The following is a 12,613-nucleotide window of genomic DNA, read 5'->3' on the forward strand; positions in this document are numbered from 1 at the left end:
ATATTTCTGTTATTTTTAATATTCTCCCGTTTATCAACCTGATATATACTTTTTTTTTTGCTAATCAGCTGTATGAGTGTAAACAACATTTTTGAATAATGGTGCAAAATAGAGTAATGCTTTCAAAACTTCTTTTATTGTAACATAAACGTCAAACCCCAATAAAATGGATCCAAAACCTTCGTACCTTACATCTTTAATTGTAAGTTTATCCTAACCAATTTACTGTCATGAAAAATTTAATTTTGAATTATTTTGTTTTATAATGCAAATATTTTGATCATGCCTTAAAAATTTGGAGATAAAAAACTGAAAATATCGTTTTTTAAAGTCAAGTTTTACAGAGCTTCGTGTCATCCGCTGGGGAGTTAAACTGCGTCTGACGGTTCACTGCTCAGAGAGTTAACAGTTTCACAAATGTTTGTTATCTGAGGATGTCTCCAGGCGGGAGCTGCTGCCGGCTTGGCGGTCGACATCTCGTTGTTCCCTCTGGACACCATCAAGACCCGTCTGCAGAGCTCAGCTGGTTTCAAGAGTTCCGGGGGTTTCGCCCGGCTGTACAGAGGCCTGGGGCCAGCTGTCGTCGGTTCTGCACCAATAGGTAACTTATGAGTATTTCTAAACTACTGCATTTTTTTTAAATTGAATTTTTATTTGAATGTAAAATTATTGAAAAAAAATTAATTAATTATCTAATCTAAATACACAAGCATACTTTGAATTTCTAATTATTTCTTTCTTTTTTATTCTTTTTTGTGGGAATGATAGATTTGGAGAGGTGGGGTTTATCCCATTCATCCATGTGATATACACCCTCATCTAAACATACAGTGAAACCTTTTTGTTTACACTTCACAGCAGTTCAAAGAAAATTTGATGCACAATACAGAAAAATGTAAAAAAAGGAGACACATAAACCTGAAAAACCTGTAAATGCATTTTATTAAACCAGTTAAATATTGATAGAGGCCATGAAGCAGGCCAGCTCTTGAGGTCCCGGCTAGTCAGCTAGCTGGCCCATTAGCATGCACATAGGACACGGTCTATTAGTGCTACACCCCTAATCGAATTAGCAAGGGAGCTAGCTACCCCCTACTACCTACTTTCCCAGTCCTCAGCACCTCTGGTACCGCCCTGGGGCCCCCAAGGGCATGGATGCGGATACGCCGCATACGCAACCGGGAAGGGCGTTAGAGCTTTTGGCTATACACAGAGGCTGAGGCTACCCATCCCAGCTTATGTACCACCTCCGGCCCCCTACCCCACTCAGCTCACCAGCAAGGGATCGTCCATTAATCACGTGAGGCTCGGAAGGGGGGTAGGGGGGTGTTCGAAAATATCACGAAATATCACAAGGGGGGAGGAGGGGTGTAGAGAGATATCACGTGTGTTTATTTTTTCTCGCAATTTCTACTAAACCTTGACTCGCCGTAGCCAGGCAACAATATCCCTGCCCGCCGCAACATGAACCACCCGGCTCGGCTTGCCAGTTGCCAGTAAGACTGTGATTTTGGCGCTGAATATACATGCTGTGCTTAATTTTCCAGAATTAAATTAGATTATACCTATATTTAAAAATAATATTCTGAAATTTTTAAAAATATTTTGTACCGAAAAAATACACGTGATTTGTTGGGGGGGGGGGGGGGGGGGGGGAGGGAGTTTAAAACCTCACCACAAATCACTAGGGAGGAGGGGGGGTTAAAAATTTGCTAAAAAAAACATCATGTGATTAATGGACGACTCCCAAGTTGGATGCTCCCTTATCTGCTATGACAATGAGAATTGTTGTAAAGTAGTTGTGGACAGCAGTGTATCGGGTGGTTGAGTGAGCCTGGTGGCCCAGCCGGCCTGTTCTTCTGCACGTACGACGCGGTGAGCCAGCGGGCGGAGGCGCTGGCCGGCGAGCGCTACCGGCCGCTGGCGCACGTGGGGGCGGCCTGCGCCGCTGAGGTGGCGTCCTGCCTCGCCAAGGTGCCCACGGAGGTGGTGAAGCAGCGCTCGCAGGCGTGCCCCGGGGCCGCCGCCCCCTCCCCGCTGGGCGTGCTGCGCGCCGCCCTCGCCGCCGAGGGCCCGCGCGGGCTGTACCGGGGGCTCGCCAGCACCGTGCTGCGCGAGCTGCCCTTCGCCGCGCTGCAGTTCCCGCTGTGGGAGCTGCTGAAGGCGAGCTGGCGCCGGCGCCGGCGGCGGGACCTGGGCGTGCCGGAGGTGGCGGCGTGCGGCGCCGTGGCAGGTGCGTGCCGGCCAATCAGGTCACTAGAGCTTCGATAAAGCTTTGGTCGGGTGTTTCTCATTGGCCCAGAGGCATCCAGGCGAGTTGCGAGCCAAATAGCAGAGGCAGCACTGAGCTATAACTATTTGTAATTTAGCCTGTCGCGAGATGAATTCGCGAATTTTCCCGGTCTCTAGTAATCACCAAGTGCGGTACGTGTGTTTCAGAGGAGCGTTGAGATATAGCTGGGGACTGGAAAAATTTGCGGGTTCAATGCCCTGTAGGATGAACTCCGTAGTTATACGTACACTCGGTCAAATGTCACCCACCTCGAGGTAACCCACGGGCTCGCATAAACGTCCAACGTATTTTCCCAATTGCATCACTCTTTTTTATCTTTTAAGTCTAATGGCAGTGGTAACGTGTTATTACAGTGTGAATTTAATGGAAATGGTTTTGTTGCGTAAGGCAATTTGCATCATATATGTAGTAAATCTCTCTCTCTCTCTTGTTTTTAAAAATTTTTTGTGCAGCGTTATTTCACGTTCTCACATGTATTTAACACTTAATTTACTATTTTTTTGCGTAAGCATGGTGGATGTTTCAACGAAAAGAATAATGTAGCAAATGCTGCAGCACGAAGCAAATGGGTATTAAGGGTACTTTCATTTTTCCTGTATACACTTCGTAATTGAAGTGACAGGTATTAGCTGTAAATGATTTGTCATATTTTTTTTTTAACATTTATATTAGAAAAAAATTAATTACTCATACATAGTATTCTAACTTCTGGCTTAAAGAAAACTGTATGGTTCAAAAACTTAAAAAAAAAGTACAGATCTTGTTAAAACTCTAAACCATCCGGCATTGAAGTAATATTCAAGATCTCAAAATTACTGATAATGTCGATGTTTTATTGCTAAAATAACTTCTCTAGGACAAAAATTGATTTTTACAGATTTTTTATTAATCCTTTAAATAAATTCAGGAAACACCTTGGCTGCCACTTCCGACCACAAAAAATTACATTGATAAAATCACTTGATCGTTGTTTTGGGCTGTTACAGAGGGCTGTGGTTGAACGAGTTCTAATTCAAAATGTCAAAAAAGCTTCAAGTTAGGCGTAGCCTGAATCACAGCTGCATAATTGTCTGCTTCTACATTAGTACGTTAATTCTGAGCCAACTCCTGTCACATGACCTATTGGTACCTTGCACAGATGACGACTGACTCCCTTGGCCACCCTCCTTCACCGAGGGTGCTCATTGGACCTAATTCCCACCAATCACAAAATTACATAGTAAAAACATCAGCCAATTCTGGTGCATGGCGACACGTCACAAATTTTTTTCTCACACTCAAGCAACCTCTGTCTCTCTCCAGAGCTTACGTAACCGGCCAACTATTGCATCAGCCAGCTTTCAAACAAGGAACCATAGCAAAAAATTAAAAATTAAAAATCAATTCAAGTTGAACAAAGAGTAGGTAAATTTAATTTGAATCATGATCATCTTTAATTTGAACACATGTGTTAGTCTATATCTTTAAATTCTACTCACTTCATTCCAGTCTTAATAAAGTAATAAGAGTAGTTATAAAGAATTTTCTTATACCTTGTTAATTTTAGCTTTAGTTATGATTTTTTTTTTCTTTTCTATTTCAATCATGCCCGAGTTTGATTAATACCAAGAAACTAGACTCGAAGCTTTAATTTTGAGTACTCTCAGGTGGTCATTTGCTAATACTTGTAACCACTACAAAAAAAAAATTCCAAAAAATTCCCACTTACACCTTATATTTTGGTTATAGTTAAGTTATTATTTATAACCATTAACATGAAACAACTATTGCATGAAACCATGTAAGTGTTAAAATATGACTTTTAACAGTTATATATATTATCCTCCCTTGCCCAACGTTGAATCCAATGATTGTATTTGAGAATATTTTAATATTTTGACGTGACGTCTAATAAATCGATGAACGCCGGCTGCATGCACGAAAAAGTGTCCCGTTATGCACATTGTCCCGTTTTGCTGTGTCCCATTACGCTCATTTTATATTGCTCTTTGCTAACCTGAACCTCCTAGCATTGCGACCGAGTCCGTGGCGTAATTCTGTTTTCATGCATTTCAATGTAACATTTTCATTGCTCTTTGCTAACCCGTTCCTCCTAGCATTGCTGCAGAGTCCGTGGCGCAAATATGTTATTTTTGACTGCATATTGGTGTTGGGTAAGCCATTTTCCTTCACATCATCCTTGAAACACTGACTCCCATTCGTTTCCTACAGGTGGCGTGTCGGCGGGAGTGACGACGCCGCTGGACGTGGCCAAGACGAGGATCATGCTCGCCAAGGCCAGGTCGCCCGGCGACGGCCTCAAAGTGCGGGCGGTCCTCAGGGCGGTTTACAGAGAGCTCGGCGTGCGAGGGTACGTCGTGTCTCCGGCATCCCAGCCTCTCGGTCAGGGTGCACACTTACAGTCAGTGTGTTCCGAGAGCCCAGCTTGAGCTCTGTACCGTTACGGTGCATAGTGATCTTACAAATTGTGCATGTGATTCAATTAATTATTTTTATTTGCTACTCCATGGTTGCGGTCAAAGACAACCATGTCCATGTGTACATTATTCTTTGGAAAGTTTGTTTATGAAAAAGGAAGTTGGTTGCTAAGGACGCTAAAAAGGAAAATGTATGTAATTAATGCCGAGAAGATTGAAAATAATATTACTAATCCTATCTATTGGGAAATACCAAAGGAATTGTAGTAGAGTTCATTCAAGAAACAATGTTCGTATTGTAAGTTCATCCTGCTGATGTGGTATGTGTACTTTATTACATTTATTTTCGGGTTCTACAAGATTCAATAATTATATACATATAAGTAACAGTCTAAAGTGAAATCGGTGATATTTTTAACAAGAAAAGCTGACAATTAAATATAATTTAAAATGAATCAAATATTTTCTGGATAATATGTTTTCTGTTGAAAGAAGTCAAGTCATTTTCGGCCCCCAGCAGTCTCCTTAGAAAGAACTCAAGAAATGCTACCCTGAGATTAAACTATAGCCGAGGAATTAAAATATATTTTAACCTTAAAGGAAATAATAATTAAAAATTGTTTGGTGTCATAATTAAACATAGACATCTTAACTAAACATTTATTATATTTAAGAACACTTGAGTGTTATGTGTCCGACCTAATCCGTGTACTTGATCAAAACTCAGTCTGGTACAGGGTAGATCCTATAAATTATATATTGTAGTGATACAATAATGGTAATACAAATATTAGCTTTCATACCTAGTGTAAACATACTAATAATTCTTAAATTTGTATTTATCATTTTATTATAAAATTTGTCTACGGATCTGGATACATAACAGTGTGATGTATATACGCAAGGAACATATACGCACATAAAAATTTGTCAACTCAACGTGGGGCTCGATATTAAGCCAGAAAGTGATTTGATTTGGTTGATAGTTATTATTCTTTTGTGTGGTATAACCCACTAAATTTACTATGTGTAGACAAACTACCGCCGGATATTGTCTGCGAAATCGCTCTGAAATGCATCCTGATAAAGAATTAAATGTAGAAAAGCAATCATCAAGTAGCGAAAATCTGACTGCAAATTCGGATCACCTAAGTATAGTAGATAATGTTAATGATGTTGGCATTGACAGTGCATTGATGACACGACAAGGGGAAAACGAGGAGGTGGAGCGGCCGTTGTTGAACGAACCAAACTTATCTCACGCTTTTGTACAGCCAGATGCATTGTTAGAAAACAATGATATAGTAAACACTCAACACCCTACATTATATGACCAATTTCAAGGTGAAGATATCGATAGTAATGTAGATGTTGGCAGATCTATTACTGCAAATAGTGAGTACACACGTACACCGGTAATTACCGTGGAAATATTACAACAAGTGTTGGCTAGTTTTAAGTCAGATTTTCAATCTAGCCTAGAGTCTGGTTTGAACAGCGTACGATCTGATATAAATGGTTTAGAGGTTAAGGTGAGCAGTGGTCAGTCTAGCCTACGTGCTGATTTTCAGTATGGTCTAAGTAACGTACAGAGGGATATTGGAGAATTACAGGACAGGTTAGGGGCACAAATAGCAGAACAGAATTCTGCTATTGAACATCTCAATGAACGAGTATCACAAGGACAGTCGCGACTTGATATTTTAGAAACGAAGACCACGTCTTTATTAACTGCTGCTCAGGAGAAACAACAAGAAATTCAGAACCAGTGCACGCACAACCATATGTTACTGAGGTCTGAAATACACAAGCAGGCAGAACAGCTGAATTTGAGGTTAGAGCAGGTGGAAGAGTCTACTGCTACTTTTCACAGCAGAGTAGATGCTCTAGGAACTAACTGCATCCAGGTAGCTACCGAAACAGTAAGTAGTCACACTGAACTGTTACGAAACCAGGTTAAGGAGCTGGAGCGGCGGTTAAGCAAAATAAGCTGTGATATGTCACCTCCCCTACCAACACTAAATAATACTACACCTATTCAAGCACCTAGAGTCGATTACATTCCTGAAACAGCGGTAAATGATCATATTTCAGGACAGGCATTGTTGAGTAATACCGTCAGTACCCCAAACATAGACCCTGCCACGCTTATGCATCACCCGGCACGCCATTGGTCTGAGGCAATGCCGACATTTTCCGGAAAAACATCCGAAAATCCTATCAGATTCCTTAATAAGTTTGAGGAATACGCCCAAACGTTTGGACTACAGGACACAGAAAAATTAAAATGCCTAAACACTGCTTTAAAGAGTCACGCATTTTATTGGTGGGAGATGGTCAACACTACGATCACGTCATACGAACATTTCAGAGAATCGTTTAAACAGCAATACTGGAGCTTAAGGATAATTTGCGTGCGCAACTACATACTGAGCGGTATGATCATAAGCGAGGAATGTCGCTAGAAGCTCATGTATCCAGCATGTTTGAACGCACTCGTTATTTGGATTTGCAGATGACGGATGACGAATTCATCGCCACCATACTGACGCAATTACCGATAAAATATCAATTGCAATTGACTGGTAGGACATACAGAGAAATAAATGATTTCCGAGAACAACTACTAAATTTTGATAAACTCGAGAAAATGAATCGCACACAAACACCTCGCGATAATCCTGTCCACGACATTGTTCAACATTCGAAAAATACCCCCGTTCATAACTATTGGCATAATAGAGATAATCGACCTAAGGATGAACGAAAAGCTGAGGTAAACTACGTACGCTGGCAGTACCAGGAAGAACGACCAAGGCACCGAAACAATTTCAAGGGAAATTATCAACAATCAAACCAGCACCAGCGAAAGGCTGCATACAAAGGGAAAACATGGTGGTCTCGCAATAAGTGGTACAGTAATGATCATGAAGAGGATTACCATCAGAATAGGTACAGCAGGAGCGACAACCGACAAAGATCACTAACACCAGAACAACAGCCTTCCAGGGAATCCATGTACGAGAAACGGCGAGCTTATTCCGATGATGAATATGAAGATTCACGCAAGGCGCACGGGACAAAAGAATACCAGCAAGCGTCGAGACACTGCACGGAAGATCGACAGCCATTATCTCAGTCTCCTACTGTACGAAGAGATCATCTCAGCCCCAGAACAGCAGGGTACGCCTCGAACAGTAAACAAATCATTTCTACATTTCCTCCACCGTTCACTTCAACATTATCACCACAACCACAACATGGCTATTTTTCTAGGAACGAGCCATTGAACCCTACAGCTCCAAATTTCCAAACAGCTGTAAATAATGCCAACAAAGCAGGCATATGGATGCCGTCAGGAGCTGCTACATCTACAGTAACCGACGGAAGAGAGGAAGGTGACCAGACGTTAAACTAGAACGGGTCAAGGTAATATCGCCCCGGACCGAGACCCTAGTACCTGGAAAGAGGTTAACTCCATTTGAAATCCTTTGTCTGAACCGTTCCGATGCGATAGACCCGCGTTACCTTCCTGGACTAGACGAGAAATCATCAAGAGAAGACCTACCTACGAGCGAAGATGTCCATCAGCTAGTACAGGCTAAACTACTGTCTGCCGCAGCAACAAGATGCCGAAGAAAGCCAGCATCTAAGAGAAGTAGCTTCGAAATTGGATCGCTAGTTCTTCGTAAGACATCCAATATTAGCAAGAAATGATATAATGTAACCAGCAAGTTATTCTTACTATTCACTGGACCATATGTGATTACTGAAGTCATCAATGAAAATTGCTATACGCTAGCTGAGGTAGATACTAAGCGTGTAATTGGTAGATACAATATTGCTCAATTACGCGAATATAAGCCTCCGATAGTGAGATAAATAGATGTCAACACAATGCTAATGTAATCTGTTATGAAAGTAAACAATTGAGTATGGTCAGTTAAATAAAATTTAATTATCTACATATTTCTCCAGAGTAGAGAGAAAATTCAGCTGCATCGTGTATAACAGTATGGTACAGTAGTTATAAGTGCCGACGAGTCGCTGGAATTAATGACTGACTGTGTTTTTTTTTGTGTCGGCTGAAGTATTTTCCAGTCGATGTCCGACGTATAGGTGAGGTGTGATACCACCTGCGTACGGAATATTATGTCACAGTTCGGCGAAGTCCGAGGACTTAAAGCATAGATTATATTTACTGTGATTTGTGATCAAACCATGAGTTTGGCATTAACACGTCAGGTCAAGATATACAGAAACTATTCGGTATCAACTAGTACACTACTCAAGCACGAGAGCCAGTATTATTTAATTTGACGAGATTTTATCATATGATGATAGCTAATTTTACTCACATGTATATTTCAATAACGCCTGTTACATTTTGTGATCTGACGAAAAGCGTATTTTAGAACAACATCGTAACTATCAGGCTATAAATCAATCAATATTATCTGCAAAATAAAGGAAGAGACTACACAGTTGCAAATACACTGTCAAGAATGAGTAATTACTTTGTTTGATGATGATTCAGTTGGTATCCAGTGAAATAAGAAAATATATATATCCTCACTCGTAGTTGACACTATTTCGATTGGATTGAAAAATTTGAACATTTTAATTATCTTAAGAAGCACACGAAAGGTGTACGGTATTTACAACGCCTCCGAAAAGCGTTTATTCGCCTTGTCAACGCAACGCATCACTATACACTGTTTACATATTTTTTTCCTCAGCTGACAAGCTAATAAAAAAATTTGACCCTAGGTTATTATGTTATTCTAACACAACGTTAGTGTTAAATATTATTAAGTGTATTTAATTTAGTTAAAAAAAAAAAAAGATCTATTCTGTACCAGACAACTTCAAGAAAAGAAGCTTTGTGTAGGTGTAAGACTTGCTCAAGGAATAGTGCAAGTAGACACATTTAATGTCGAAATTGGGACACGCTATGTTTCAAAGTGTGTGATAGGTAGTTATATGTAAGTGCTGGGACACCTACCATTAAACCCAAAAACCATTTAAGAGACTTGTATAATGGGTATCTGAACGACGATCAGCGGATGGTTGTGAGTCCAAGTGGCGGAAGCGGCACGGATCGCTGCCACGTGCTTCGTCGCGGTGATGGCGCTGTCGCCTGGGAGAGGCGCCTGTCATCGGCAGCAGCGACGCATGGACCAGAATCACTATCATCACCCCGAGGCTGACGACTAGTGACTGCCTGTCAACGCAGGAAGCTGCTTGAGTGGTGTCCACTGTCAGGACACTGCCAATCGACCTGTACCATTGCCTCTACCCAGGTACACTGTTGTTTTCATCATGGAGGTAAGAGTGCACCGTGATGTCTGCTTGTTTGTGTCGTCGTCTTTGAACATCAACGCAGGATATGCAGAGCATGGTGTCAGATGCTGCTGTATAATGCAGTACGTCTTCGTGCAACGAGAGACAACATTGCTTCGGACAGACATCACCCATTGTTGTGAATGTTTATGTTACAGTGTGTGTTGATCGCCCGAGCGATAGTACGTTTTTTATTTAGTAATACAGTTGAGTGTACACGGTTAATGTGATTCTAGAGATTGTTAATGAACACAAAAACTCCATAGTCGAATTACTGTGTGCTGACATAGTCTGTTTTGTGTCATTATCAGAAGCGGCAATTATGTACCGTTACGGTGCATAGTGATCTTACAAATTGTGCATGTGATTCAATTAATTATTTTTATTTGCTACTCCATGGTTGCGGTCAAAGACAACCATGTCCATGTGTACATTATTCTTTGGAAAGTTTGTTTATGAAAAAGGAAGTTGGTTGCTAAGGACGCTAAAAAGGAAAATGTATGTAATTAATGCCGAGAAGATTGAAAATAATATTACTAATCCTATCTATTGGGAAATACCAAAGGAATTGTAGTAGAGTTCATTCAAGAAACAATGTTCGTATTGTAAGTTCATCCTGCTGATGTGGTATGTGTACTTTATTACATTTATTTTCGGGTTCTACAAGATTCAATAATTATATACATATAAGTAACAGTCTAAAGTGAAATCGGTGATATTTTTAACAAGAAAAGCTGACAATTAAATATAATTTAAAATGAATCAAATATTTTCTGGATAATATGTTTTCTGTTGAAAGAAGTCAAGTCATTTTCGGCCCCCAGCAGTCTCCTTAGAAAGAACTCAAGAAATGCTACCCTGAGATTAAACTATAGCCGAGGAATTAAAATATATTTTAACCTTAAAGGAAATAATAATTAAAAATTGTTTGGTGTCATAATTAAACATAGACATCTTAACTAAACATTTATTATATTTAAGAACACTTGAGTGTTATGTGTCCGACCTAATCCGTGTACTTGATCAAAACTCAGTCTGGTACAGGGTAGATCCTATAAATTATATATTGTAGTGATACAATAATGGTAATACAAATATTAGCTTTCATACCTAGTGTAAACATACTAATAATTCTTAAATTTGTATTTATCATTTTATTATAAAATTTGTCTACGGATCTGGATACATAACAGTGTGATGTATATACGCAAGGAACATATACGCACAGCTCGTTTCATCGTCTGTGCATAATGAGACCACAAATAAAATTAAAGTTGATGTGTACTGCGACTATAATGTGGCCCCAACTTAAAAAATCATAGCATTAAATTAAGGTAAATACAGTAAAAGATAAATTTTTTTTTCCTTATTAAATATAAGAGCTTATAGTATTATAATCCAAAATGATATACCACTCTAATTTTAAAGGGTGAAAAACTTGAAGTATCACTCCACTCCATCATGATAACTCTTGAAGCTGCTCTGTCATGAGTTTAATAAACATGGTGGTTATGTTTCAGACAAATAGATGTCAGTTGCCTAATATTAAATAATGAATACTGTTTAAAATTTCAATGATATAGCTGAATGACCGCAAGATCAAACAAATTTAAGGAAATGTAGTACCTGCTAATAGCATTTTAGTTTTCTGGCCCCTTGGAGAATGTTATAAAAGGGTTCTTCTATGTGCTACATTTGACTTAAAAAACTCACCTACCTGGACACACACAGTGTGCAGAGCTTCAGAAAAAAACCGGATGAGTAGTTGTTTCCTTATTTTGTTTGTAAACTGCATTTTTATAAGTGTGAAAATGGCTAAAAAAAAGGAGAGGTTTTTAGAATTATTTTTAGGCATGAAACATCCGGTACAGATTCTTGAAAGCACTAAAGGGATTTGTGTTACTCATTTATCTTCATTTCTCCGCCACAAAATATTATGGTTACCACTCAAACATAACACCACCTAACGTCACACTAATCATCCTGCCTCACCGATACAATTACACCTCTCGATTGGTGGACCCCTTAAACGTTTTGAGTTTCACAATTTTTTTTATAAAGGAATTCATAACACAGTACATTATCTTGCCATAACGTGATGAACAACCATAAAAGTTATATATAAAATAAATAGTATAATAATATATAAATTCTCTTGAAACCGTTCTGATGAGGTTAGGAGCTCCAAACAAGTATTGAATCACAAATGTGTGTGCAGACTGTTTGCAGGATTTGTGCCAAGGGTGACGTGGATAACAGTCGGTGGCGCTGTGTTCTTCGGCACTTACGAGGCCACCAAGACGTACTGCACCGGCTACTCTTGGGGCCGAAGGGAGGCGTGATCGATCGTCTACGCAGCATTGCACTAGACGCCTGTTTCGGTACATTTCCTTCACGGACAGCAACAAGACAAGCAGCATAGTTGTAAACATCTGCTTTGTACGAACACTGTTGGTATTCTTCTGCTTGTTGTTTGGAATGAAACGCCATTTTGTAACTGCCTGGTTAAAATATAGTCACATATGTATGTTTTTTATGCAGTTGTTTGGATTGCTGATCG

At 39.9% G+C, this 12,613-nt stretch overlaps 1 protein-coding gene across 1 annotated transcript; it reads left to right on the forward strand.

Moving 5' to 3' along the window:
* The first annotated feature begins 73 nt into the window (after positions 1 to 73).
* On the forward strand, positions 74 to 12,589 carry LOC134535022 (S-adenosylmethionine mitochondrial carrier protein homolog). Its single transcript, XM_063373850.1, has 5 exons — positions 74 to 202; positions 445 to 601; positions 1,847 to 2,233; positions 4,505 to 4,643; positions 12,272 to 12,589. Exons 1-5 carry the CDS (start codon positions 167 to 169, stop codon positions 12,393 to 12,395), a joined length of 843 nt encoding a protein of 280 aa, XP_063229920.1. The 5' UTR covers positions 74 to 166; the 3' UTR covers positions 12,396 to 12,589.
* The last annotated feature ends 24 nt before the right edge of the window (positions 12,590 to 12,613 follow it).

The sequence above is a fragment of the Bacillus rossius genome, chromosome 8 (genome assembly GCF_032445375.1).
Source record: "Bacillus rossius redtenbacheri isolate Brsri chromosome 8, Brsri_v3, whole genome shotgun sequence".
NCBI classification, from domain to species: domain Eukaryota; kingdom Metazoa; phylum Arthropoda; class Insecta; order Phasmatodea; family Bacillidae; genus Bacillus; species Bacillus rossius.

Coding starts and splice junctions, on each gene's coding strand:
- LOC134535022 (XM_063373850.1), top strand. CDS start 167: ATGGATCCAAAACCTTCGTACCTTACATCTTTAATT. Junction 203..444: donor CGTACCTTACATCTTTAATT/GTAAGTTTATCC, acceptor GGATGTCTCCAG/GCGGGAGCTGCTGCCGGCTT. Junction 602..1,846: donor CGTCGGTTCTGCACCAATAG/GTAACTTATGAG, acceptor CTGGTGGCCCAG/CCGGCCTGTTCTTCTGCACG.